Here is an 11569-nt window from a genome sequence, read left to right on the forward strand (position 1 = left end):
GCCTACTCTTAATGGTCATGGTCATTTTTTTTAAAGCAAGAAAGAAAAAGTACTTACCTACCTATTCAATTCAAGTTACGATAAAGCAAAAGGGTTAATCGATGGTATCCTCTCCCGAGCTAACGTTTTGTTTTTTTTCCCGGTTGTTGAACTATAATAAAATTTAAGTATTATTAAGCACCACTCTATAAAACTTTAATTTTATATATTAATTTTATTTTATTTATGTATTTTAAACGACCTCAACCGCACCTAATATCTCAAGCCCAAGTCCCATCCCACTTGGTCCCATTTCATAACTCGACCCACACTCACTTGAAAATGGCACAAATCAAGTCGGCCTCGACAAGTATTGCCAAGAACAAAAATGAAGAAGAAAATTGAAGTAAAGTTGACATTTCCGAACGACTGGCACTTGCTGCTTTTCGCGGGCATTTTTGACATTAGATAAATGTCAAATCGTACTGTGTTTTTGTGAGTGAGAAATGTGAATTTCTAAAATTACGTGAATGTTTTAAGTTAAAAACAAGTATGTAAAGTAATTAATAGTGAATAATAAAGTTTTTGACTCTGCAAGTGTTTGTGATACCTTACAAGAATGACTTCTTATTTATCTGCTGAACTCTCTGCAACTTGCAATGCACTTGGAACTTTTGATAAAAAGACCGGAAAGTATTTGATTGATGAGTTTACACTAAATACTGTTAAAGACTTAATTAGATACTTGCGCCGTGATGGTGAGGATCATGAGATCAGAAGGCATTTTGGTCAAACTAAAGTGCTCCAGACTGACCTGATTCCCATGTTAATAAACCATTGGGAAAACACTGAATTGTTCGATGTTACACTCAGGTAAGTTAGCTCCTACAATATTTTATCTCTCGCAGTTAATTATATGAAATCATTGTTTATTTATAGAAACAAATATTAATAAATTCTTGGTGAGGTTATGATCATTTTTTTAAATATTTAATAATCATTATTTTAGATTGTTAGTAAACTTAACAAATCCAGCATTATTGCTGTATAGAGAAGAAGTGCCAACAGAAAGAACAGCAAGGCACAATTATTTACTTATTCTGTTACATCTGCAATCGTACAAGGAAGAAGCTTTCACAAAAGTTGATACATGGAATGTATTTGCTAAAAAACTAGCTAAAGTACTGGAAATTGTAAGTTTTTAAATAGATTTTACACAATTTTATTTACTTTCATTAAATATTGATTTTTACATTTTATTTTATATCATAGGATTCTATGGAGCGGGATGAGGATACAGGGCTTATCATAGAAAGGATTTTAATTCTTATTAGAAATGTCTTACACGTGCCTGCTGATCTTGATAAGGAAAGGAGACCAGAAAACGATGCTAGTGTTCATGACCAGGTTAAAAATATTTTATTAATTTTAAACATTCACACCTTGTCCTTGATTAAAATTTTATATTAACTGAAATACATTTTTAGGTACTGTGGGCATTGAACCAATCTGGAATATTAGATATTATACTGTACATGTCATCGGAAAATGAAAAACAATACTTCATGCATATCATAGAAATTATATCTCATTTGCTACGTGAACAAAATCCAAGTAGCCTTGCCGATGCAGCCTTGCAGAGAAGTGTCGATGAAAAACTCAGAGATGAACAAGAGCTGTTGTCAATGAGGATGAGTGAAAACAAACAGCGTACTAATAAAGTAAAGCAATACTCTGCATCAAGGTATTGAAAACAGTACATATTACTATATTTTATTTACTCATTTACATTGTCCTTACTAAAACAAATTATTTTTCTTATACAGGCATTCACGCTTTGGTGGCACTTATGTGGTACAAAATATGAAGTCCATATCAGAAAATGAAATGATTTGCTTGAAGCCACTCAATAAAATATCCAATTTGGACTTTAGTGGAAGCAAAAAGTCCAAACTAGTGAAACCAAAGAATAGAAGACCAGTAGAAAGTGGCACAATGGAAAGACGATCAGCGTTTGCTGTTAGGTAAATATTTATCTGTTATTATACTTGGTTGTTTAAAGAATAATTGTGCAATACATATTATTTTTATTATATTTTGTCTCCATATTTCAGATTGTTTTTAAAAGAGTTTTGTATAGAATTTTTGAACAGCTCATACAATCCGCTGATGCATTATGTCAAAGATGCATTGGTGAGAGCTAAAGCACAGCAAAATGATGAATCATACTATCTTTGGGCAGTCAAATTCTTCATGGAGTTCAATAGAGGTCATAATTTTCAAGTTGGATTAGTTAGGTAAGTTGTATAACATTTATTACATGGTATTATTTGTAACTTCACTCACTTTTATTGTTTTATACTTAAAATTAATCACCAAATTATACTTTGTGTTGCAGTGAAACAATGTCCGTTCCAATGTTTCATTACGTTCAACAGCAGATGGAAAAATATTATGATATGATCAGTGTAGAAAAGAAGAAGTATAATTCATGGGTACGAAGATTACATATATCTCTGAGAGCATATAAAGAGTTGTTGAATACCTTATTGGCTATGGACAAAAGTTCAGACCCGTCCGTCAAAGACTCAGCCAAAGTGTTAAAGAGTAATATTTTTTATGTACTTGAATACAGAGAGTTCGTACTTCAAACATGTCTGAATTATGATGAAAATAAAATGCCAAGGTATGGTAGCATTATTAAAATAAACATATATTTCACTAAGCACTGGCATTACAATAAAATTTGATTACAGGTCCTATTTGGTGGATTTAGTGGAAACAGTACATTTATACCTGAAAATGCTGGATCATTACTGCAAAAAGACTGGTTTAGTTGTCCAGAAGAAAGTTAGGAAGAAGACGAAATCTAAAAGTAAATCTCTTTTTTATTTACGTAAATCAATTAACTAACAAGTTAATTCAGAATGAATTATCCACTTTAATTCATATTTTGAGACACCCATTATGCAAGTCCTAATGTGTAATCTAAACTAACTCATTAAAGTTTTTTTTTTTCTTGGTCATTTGTTTGTTACACAGCAAAAAAATGGACAGGAGAACTGCTTAAAACACACTACACTAGTTACCTTGCCAAATTTGTTTACGGCCATGAAGTTCGCTTTTTGTACCGTGTTTTTCTGTGCAATAAAGATATAAAATAAATAAAAATAAAGTGTGTAGGTACTGAAATATGAACCTTGTTATAAAGACACAAAGTTCAAAATCAATTGATGAACCTTAATATCTTGCTATGTAAACAATGAATTTAGCATTCTAAAATGTTAACTCCTTTTAAATTTCGAACAGAAAAGCAGCCAGCGCCAAAACCCAAGCCAGTTGCGCGGGAGTTGCCCGCCTGGGAAGAAGTGCGCGCGCAACTAGCGGTGGTGCTTGGAGCCGGCGTGAGGGAACACCCGCCGCCTTTCGACGCCGCCTCTGACGTGCCCATCGACCACCAGAAGTAAGTTGTTTATTTTTTTTTTAATTAGCGCGGGAGTTGCCGTGTGGGACACCCGCCGCCTTTCGACGCCGCCTCTGACGTGCCCATCGACCATCAGAAGTAAGTTGTTTATTCTTTTTATTATTATTCTTTTAAGGGTGGATTCGACCAAACAAGAGTAAATATTAATCTCAGAATAAAACGTCAGTTTTGACATATTTCCCATACTGAAACTGTCAATGTGCCACTTATACCAGGAGTTATTATCGGATAAAAGTTTGGTCGAATCGGGCCTAAGTAGCACAGGAATTGCCCGCCTGGGAAGAAGTGCGCGCGCAACTAGCGGTGGTACTCGGTGCCGGCGTGAGGGAACACCCGCCGCCTTTCGACGCCGCCTCTGACGTTCCCATCGACCACCAGAAGTAAGTTGTTTATTTTCTTTTTTTAAGTAGCGCGGGAGTTGCCGCGTGGGACACCCGCCGCCTTTCGACGCCGCCTCTGACGTGCCCATCGACCACCAGAAGTAAGTTGTTTATTTTTCATCTAATTGTTGTTCTTATAAGTAGCGCGGGAGTTGCCGCGTGGGACAGAGGTGCCAGTGTGAGAGAACACCCGCCGCTTCTGAAGTGCCCATCGACCACCAGAAGTAAGTTGTTTATTCTTCTTTTAAGTAGCGCGGGAGTTGCCTGTGTGGGAAGAAGTGCCAATGTGAGAGAACACCCGCCGCCCCTGACGTGCCCATCGACCATCAGAAATAAGTTGTTTATTCTTCTTCTTTTTTTGGTCTTCATCTATTTTTAGGGTTCCGTATTTCTTATTGTTTTTCTTCTCTTCTTCTTATTATTCTGCTTCTCTTCTTCCTCTTCTCCTTTCCATTGATATCATACATCCACCAAACCCAAGTTATGACTATGAGGGTTTAAATAACGACGAACCACTTCGAGAAAGGGTAGGTAGAGCCATTGCGTGTCGCTTGGCTTGTCTTGGCGAGAGCACTCCTGTGCGTCAAGATTGACGGACTAAATGTTTTTAGGACACTAGATTTTTCATCAATATTTATCATTATAATAACTCTTAGAGTAGGCGCACACCGTTGATTTTTAGTTGACCGATAGTTGTGCCCGATTTTAATTTGTATGAAGAATCGGCCAAATCGTATCGGCGTAGTGTGCGCACTCCCATACATGCCCATACTGATCAACTGCCCGACTAAACTATCGGCCGACGAAAAATCAACGGTGTGCGCCTACTTTTAGTAATCCCTTCCAAAAAAGCTTAGGTAAACAAAGAAACACAGTATTACATATTTTTGTATAAATACATTACTCAAAATAATTTGATATTCGAAAATGAATAATGCGCCCATATAAGGGTCAGTGTAATACATTATTCATCTTACAAAATATACATTCATTATCGTGTCGTATTTCTTTCCTCACAAACGCTGAGTGCTAATATTAGCGAGCGAACTCGCCATCACTGACCCCAGGCTATTTGGAGTGGATTGTTGACCAACGTGGCAATAATGGTTGATTACGAACTATGTTTAATTGATAGTATTTTTCATATTTGGATAGATTCGTAAGATCCACGCTATTCTCTGTTTGATACCCTCACCTAACAACACGGTTCAGCACAATTGTGCGCCGTCACGCCCGCTTTTCTCTTAGTTCTCAGAAACTCCCACATAAAACTCCCAAACAAATAATAGCTACAACTGTTTGTGGTGAGGAACAAACTCAGAATGAAAGTAGGTTATACGTAATTACTAATTGTTTATTAGACTAAGCCAGCGGCCCCTGCTCGCATAGTTTTCGGTTCGTAACAAAAGTAAAGATCTGGAGATGTTATTTTAGAACTAGTAAAATTCTTACAAAATTGCACGAATCGTAAACAAATTCCAGAATTTGTGTAAATTAGTTATGCTTCCAAAAAGTAAAGACAAAAGCCTCAATTAAGAAATGTTAAAATATAAATTGGTACTTCCAAGAATTTCTTACAAACACTTTTGCTTACTTTATCCCTTTTTTTAATGACAGAGTAGATGATTTTCCCAAAATATCCTCGCAGCTTACCACCCACACAAATAAAGTTATTTCATCGCTATAATACGAGTAAAACACCACACTACTACTGGACATAATTTAGCTACGCCGATACTCAAAAATTAAGTTTTAATTAATTTCCTTGTTCACAGAGAAGATTGCATGAAAAATATACAGAAACATATGAGGGAATATAAATTTGAAGATTCTGTTGGGATGTTTCGCGCTGCTCGGTATGTTTCTAATTAATTTCGCTCTCTTGAACGGATCAAAAATTACCGTACACATTTTATTAACACTGCATACATTTATTCATGTACAGAGAAGTGTGGCCTGAAGACGGAATTTTCGGTGAAATTGGAATTCAACCAGAAGAAGAACTGAACATGCTAGAAACCATTTATAGCACCGATTTGGGAGTTGAGATTGCAGGTGTGTGTAATTAAAACTTATTGAGAGAAATAATAGCGAAATATTCATAACTATTGATTTGTTAATATTATCTAAGATACATAACTAGGTTATCTACTATTATGTGTATTTCGTGGATCCTATCTCAGCGAGCTGCATTGCAATAAATCATTGGTTTATAGTTAATGGTACAGATAATCCGCGATAGCGACACTATTATTACTAGGAATCCTAATACGGTTATGAGCCAAACCACCGATGAGTTATGTATCTATAAATAATGCTAAACAATATACTGGATAATTAACCAATTAGTTTCACACCACTGCTGCAGTTAAGGCTTTTTACGCGTAATTAATAAAACCACTTAAAACTACATATAGTTCATCTGAAGTTATTAAACTGTGTCTAACTTTTTAGATGTGACCAATAACGAAGAAGAACAAGAATCCGAGTATGATAATGAAGGTAAGGCCGCGTTTCTAATTAATAGCTTAGTCTCTAATTAGTTAGTGTGTAGTATAATACGTAGTAATTTTCCTTACAGAAGAAGAAGAGGAAGAAGAAAGAACATCAGCGGTAGTCGAAACCGATTTCGACTTTCAAGATTTTGTGTTGAGGTAAGTAATTTCCAATTTATTGTGATTTTCATAGATTAATATTATTACTTCTGCTACAGCCATGACCTAAATTAACTTATTTTACTTTGTAGATTTTGCCACCCACGGGTAGTGAGCGCTTGCGTATCTCTATTGGAAGAATACGACAAAAACCTCCCGCACACAAACCATTGCATCGCGAAGATGCTGCACCGCATCGCTTGGGACTGCAAGCGACCGTCCATGATGTTCCAAGCCACACTGTTCATAATTTTCCAGAAGATTCTCGAGAATCCCGTGCCCCAATTTAAGGTAATGATTTTATGTTTACACCAATAAAACGTCTTTGTTAATTTGAAACTCTCGATGCATGTGAAAATCTTTAACACATCGTTCTATTTTAACAGGAATTGGAGAAATTTGCGATATACATCCTTAGAAAATTCACCGAAACGGCCTCTAAGAACCCGAAAGTATTCATTGAATTACTTTTCTGGAAAACCGCTAAAGATTCAGCCGAAATTGAATTCGGCTATGATCTGTACACGAGCCAGAAGTAAGTGATCGATAAACAATTAAAAGTTAATTTATTTGGGTTGTTTACGAAAACCTCAGACACAAAATCTGTTGGCAAATTATTAAAATGATCTACGGTAGCGTGATAGCGAGAGTTGAAAGAAATATTTTTGCTCTTAGATTTACAAAATGATGTTGGTACGACAAAACTAATATTGTGTAGCTACGTAGGTATCAGTTTGACAAATGAACCGAGAATATTACTTTCGTAAGTGGCGCTCCCGCAACAGCACATGTAACTCAATGAATCCCGCCTAAAACTATTTTAACGTACTCTTTCAACTATCATCAATCTTTGCTAAGGCCCGAAGTTAACCTCGCGCGCGCGTCTAATTTAGCCGTCATAAATGTTGCGCGTCGCGTTTCACAGATTACACGTCACTTGGAGATCACACTTTGGTATTTCGATTACGTTAATAGTAGTTACTTTATTATGTACTGTATTATCATTTGGGTATATTTCCATTTCGAAGTTTTGGCCATTTATAACTAAAAAAAATCGTTATACAACAACATATTAAAGCAATATATTTCCTAAGTAAATACTTAAGGTATTACCTACTTTAGTATCCAAATAAGTTAGGAGTCTCAAGTCTAGCAAATAGTTATGTGATATGTATTTTAATGTTATGCTACATCAAACATTCTTTTTCGCATTTTACGTGTATATAGTCTGTGTATAAAATTCTCGTGTTAAAATACAAAATTATTTTATCAGAGACAAGCCTGGAACTGGCGCATGGTCCGAAGAACAAGAAGATGAACTTAGAAATCTGTACATGGAGAATCAGGCGAACCCTGAAAATAATCAAGGTTTGAGGCAAACTTTTGTGAAATTTAATTTCCCTCCAGACAAGACTAGAAAACAAAGTAGAGAAACTAGCCGGCGAATCACTTACAGAAAAATTATAAAACAAGACACGAATCTTCAGATACGCATTTAGAATACGAGCTTTGAATTCGTTACGCTGGCAGACGTTTCAATGCAAATTCAATATTATATTTTAATTTTGCGGCTATCTCTATTTACTTGGGTCTATTTTTAGTAGTAACATACTTTCTTTGCCCGCCTCCTCGTCTGAGTGGATTATCTACTATTTATTTGATTCGTCGTGGGATTTCGTTTATGTAATTTTATCAAACCCGTTATCAAACGTTTTAATAAATCAATGGACAGACTTAAATTACATTTCATGTTGTATAGATTCACTTATATGTTTTTTTCAACATCAGATGTAATCGACTGGATATTAGACAACCTGATCGATCAAACCCGCACGCGCCGTGGGGTCATTAAAAAGTTGAAAGAATTGGGTCTAATATTCCGCGCGCCTACGAAACGAGTCAACCATGAGAGGGCCAGGGAAAGAACACCCAAAGAATTCAGCGAGGAAGAGGATCAGATGTTGACTGAAATTTGGCAACAGTGCAAAGACACTAGTGGTAAGTGTTTTATGTTATTATCCCTAAGTATAGTAAAACGATTGGAATATAAATCCAGTCTCGAACAAACGTTCGAAGTATTGCCTACCTCGTCGTATTTCCGTCTCGAGTATTTTGTTCTTATTGCCCAACAACCTCTTTTCGAAATAATCTTTTGTGAAGTTTAGTTTGAGAGTTTTTCTAAGGCTTGAACGTAAAACAATGAAGTTCTATTGCGCATTGCTATACAATGACCCCTATTTTCGTACCTGCGTAGGAGAAACCGAGAACAACAGCTCTGCAAACAGTAGCCCCGATACAGATATCTATCATCAGCAAACACTCCACCGAATGCAGGAACCCCTTGAACATTTGCTACGATATTTCCTTCTTAAATACTCAGTAGACCCCAGCTGCTCTTCGAAAACGATTTCACATTTTACTACTTTGATTCAATAAACCGAATACAATGCAAATTGAAAAATAAACAAAATTGAAAACGTATTAAATCAGGAAGTATTTCCGAAATACAGATAACCGATATCCACGCCATACGTTTTTTTGTCAATTTATCGTAGGAACATGTTGAATAAATTTTGGGTTATCGACGTACGGGAGTTAACTAAAATGAATGTTGTTCATTATGTCAGCAGCTTTGTTATTTATCGATACATGTTCGGATCTGTTTCTGTGCAACAAACAAAAACTCGCATTTTTGTTTATAGCTAAGGCAATGGTGCGCATTATTGAAAAAGTTGCGAAGACTTATGGAATATAATTTTCAGATCCAATGAGTGTGATAATGGCTCGTATGCCGCGTAAGCGTCAAAAGCGAAGCTATGTCGATAGACTACTCGAGCTGGGCATTATAAAAGATAAGAACGAGTGCCGTAAAAAGAGGCAAAGGAAATCGAACGCTAAAAGCACTGGAACAGACGACGATAAATCGAACGGTAAGTTACTAAACAACTGTTTTGCTCTTTGTTCTAACGTTAAACTGAACTCTGCCATTTTATCCTCCATCCGTATTTGCAACAATGCTGTTAGGAAAATGTTACTGTTACGTATTAGTCTTTTTATCATTTCATTTTTGAACAAATAAAAGTTTGTTCCATTTGCGACAAATGTGTAGTAAGTGCACATTCATAACTTCACTACATTATTATTTCGTATAAAAATGTAGAATTGGCTGTTTTTGATAAGTTGCTTTTTTGATTTGTAGATAGTTCATCTGATTCGGATTCTGCAAATAGTGATAGCGATGATAACTCTCGATCATCACCTCCTCCAATCACAATGAAACGGAAGAAACCAAAACCGATTAGTAACAACAAGAAGAAACCAGCTAAAGTGGAACTCAGTGCGAACGAAATCGCCAAGCTTTTAGTGAACGCTGTAGACAACGGTACGATATATTTTAATTTATCACTTATATCTATTTACATACCTACATAAAATATTTGACTTGTTTTTAATCATTTTGTGTTGTGTTAGATTTGACGGAAAGTCTAAAATGGCTTGCCGAAAACTTAGAAGAAGTAGCGCTTGATCAAGAAGCAGAGGGCTTTGACCCGACGGCCGAAGGAGTGCCCCTGGTGCCTATATCCTGTGAGTCCATGGAAGCCATGGAAAACGAGTTATTTCAGAAGGTTCTTAAAGGCGTGGGTGTAGCGCCTCCTAGCGACGAACAAGTAAGTTTTTGTATGGACAACATCATATCAACGTAAAAACTGCGGCATCTTATGTAGTCATATTACGGGCGATATTGCAACAAAAATTTGCTGTTGCTTTAGTCTCTAATGCATGTTGTTTTCAACTCTAATTAAGTTTGCATTTAATAAGTGTCGTTTTTGTAAGTTATTCTTGTGAACGCTACAATGCAACGTTGTTGGTGATCAAAAATAAATAAATAAAATGTATTAAGTCTGATGTACTATCGACTGTACTGTAAAGAAGAAATTATATGTTGTGACATATTTTATGATTTTAAATGTTGTGATAACTTTTTAGGAAGTGTATTGGCGAATACCTGCTGATTTACATTTCGAAACGATCAGAAAGAGAAGAGAGATCATAATGAAAGCGGTCCACAAAGAACTTATCATAGACACTACTGCACCCGAAAATATTACCAATGATCAACCAGAAACAACACGGCCTAACGATGACTCCAGTGATGATGATGATTTGTTTGATAACTTGAGGAAAATGCGTAATCCTAACATAGATAATACTTTCAATAAAAGTATCGGACAAACTGTGGAGGGTAATAATCGCAAAAGAAGTCGAAGTTTCGAACCTAATGAACGGCAGGGGAAAAGGAAGATGCAGAAAATAGATGAAGATGATGAAGTCGCTCTTAACAAGGATGAAGATGATAATGATGATGATGATATCTTGTCATTTGCTAAGAAAACGCTACAGCAAGAAGACTTGCCCGACACTGAGGATATTTTGAGCAATATACCTAGAGTTCTAGACGGTAAATCTTGACTTTATTAAAAAGAAAAATATTAAAGTTTTCACTCAAATGCAAATAAGCCTACGTTTATTTCCCTTTCATGATTAAAATATCTTGTTCCAGACGACAGTGACAAAGACGACGAAGACATAGTTTTGCCGGCGAAACGGGACAAGAAGCGTAGAGTTATAATTGATGACGACTCTGACTGAAATGTACGTCTAAGTTCAAATGCATTATTATCTTTTGTCTTATATTTATGTATTGAAATAAAATATTTTTTTCATTGAAATATTTGATTAATTTAATTATTTACATTTATGGGTAGAGGTATTTATGGGTGGTGTACAAGATGGACCGACGACATCATAAAGGTAGCAGGAAGGCACTGGACGAAGGCCGCAACCGATGTTCAGCATTGGACGTCCAATGGCTGAGATGATGATGATGATGGGTAGAGCCAATTATGAAACAGCTACCCAATCTTAAGATCGGGCACCTTTATTGGGGGCCTTTATAATAAGTTAGCTATTTCACGCAAGTAACACGATATTCACAAGCATAAGCGGTCGTGAGTACCGATCCCATCTGCGACGGTTGATTTCTTATATTTAAAAATTTACAAATTACATTT

The 11569-nt window shown here is 36.0% G+C and overlaps 1 protein-coding gene across 2 annotated transcripts; it reads left to right on the forward strand.

Annotated features, from left to right (window-relative positions):
* The first annotated feature begins 460 nt into the window (after positions 1-460).
* LOC135073910 (protein timeless homolog) lies at positions 461-11227 on the forward strand. Of its 2 annotated transcripts, none has more exons than XM_063968158.1 (22): positions 461-852; positions 989-1172; positions 1252-1386; positions 1467-1723; positions 1806-2003; positions 2094-2276; positions 2378-2665; positions 2736-2854; positions 3289-3442; positions 5619-5699; positions 5789-5898; positions 6298-6345; positions 6425-6497; positions 6590-6788; positions 6884-7032; positions 7771-7865; positions 8286-8495; positions 9260-9427; positions 9697-9879; positions 9969-10165; positions 10485-10956; positions 11059-11227. In XM_063968158.1, the coding sequence occupies exons 1-22, from the start codon at positions 599-601 to the stop codon at positions 11145-11147; spliced, it is 3846 nt and encodes a 1281-aa protein (XP_063824228.1). In that variant the 5' UTR covers positions 461-598; the 3' UTR covers positions 11148-11227. The 2 variants fall into 2 exon arrangements, with proteins under 2 accessions (XP_063824228.1, XP_063824229.1); XM_063968159.1 differs by having other exon boundaries at positions 6428-6497.
* Positions 11228-11569: the final 342 nt, after the last annotated feature.

The sequence above is a fragment of the Ostrinia nubilalis genome, chromosome 8, assembly GCF_963855985.1.
Source record: "Ostrinia nubilalis chromosome 8, ilOstNubi1.1, whole genome shotgun sequence".
Taxonomy (NCBI): domain Eukaryota; kingdom Metazoa; phylum Arthropoda; class Insecta; order Lepidoptera; family Crambidae; genus Ostrinia; species Ostrinia nubilalis.

Excerpts from the sequence above, each read along its gene's own strand:
- LOC135073910 (XM_063968158.1), top strand. The coding sequence starts at position 599 with ATGACTTCTTATTTATCTGCTGAACTCTCTGCAACTTGCAATGCACTT. Across the intron at positions 2,004-2,093 it reads CGATCAGCGTTTGCTGTTAG|ATTGTTTTTAAAAGAGTTTT; the intron begins GTAAATATTTAT and ends TCCATATTTCAG. Across the intron at positions 7,866-8,285 it reads GAACCCTGAAAATAATCAAG|ATGTAATCGACTGGATATTA; the intron begins GTTTGAGGCAAA and ends TTTCAACATCAG.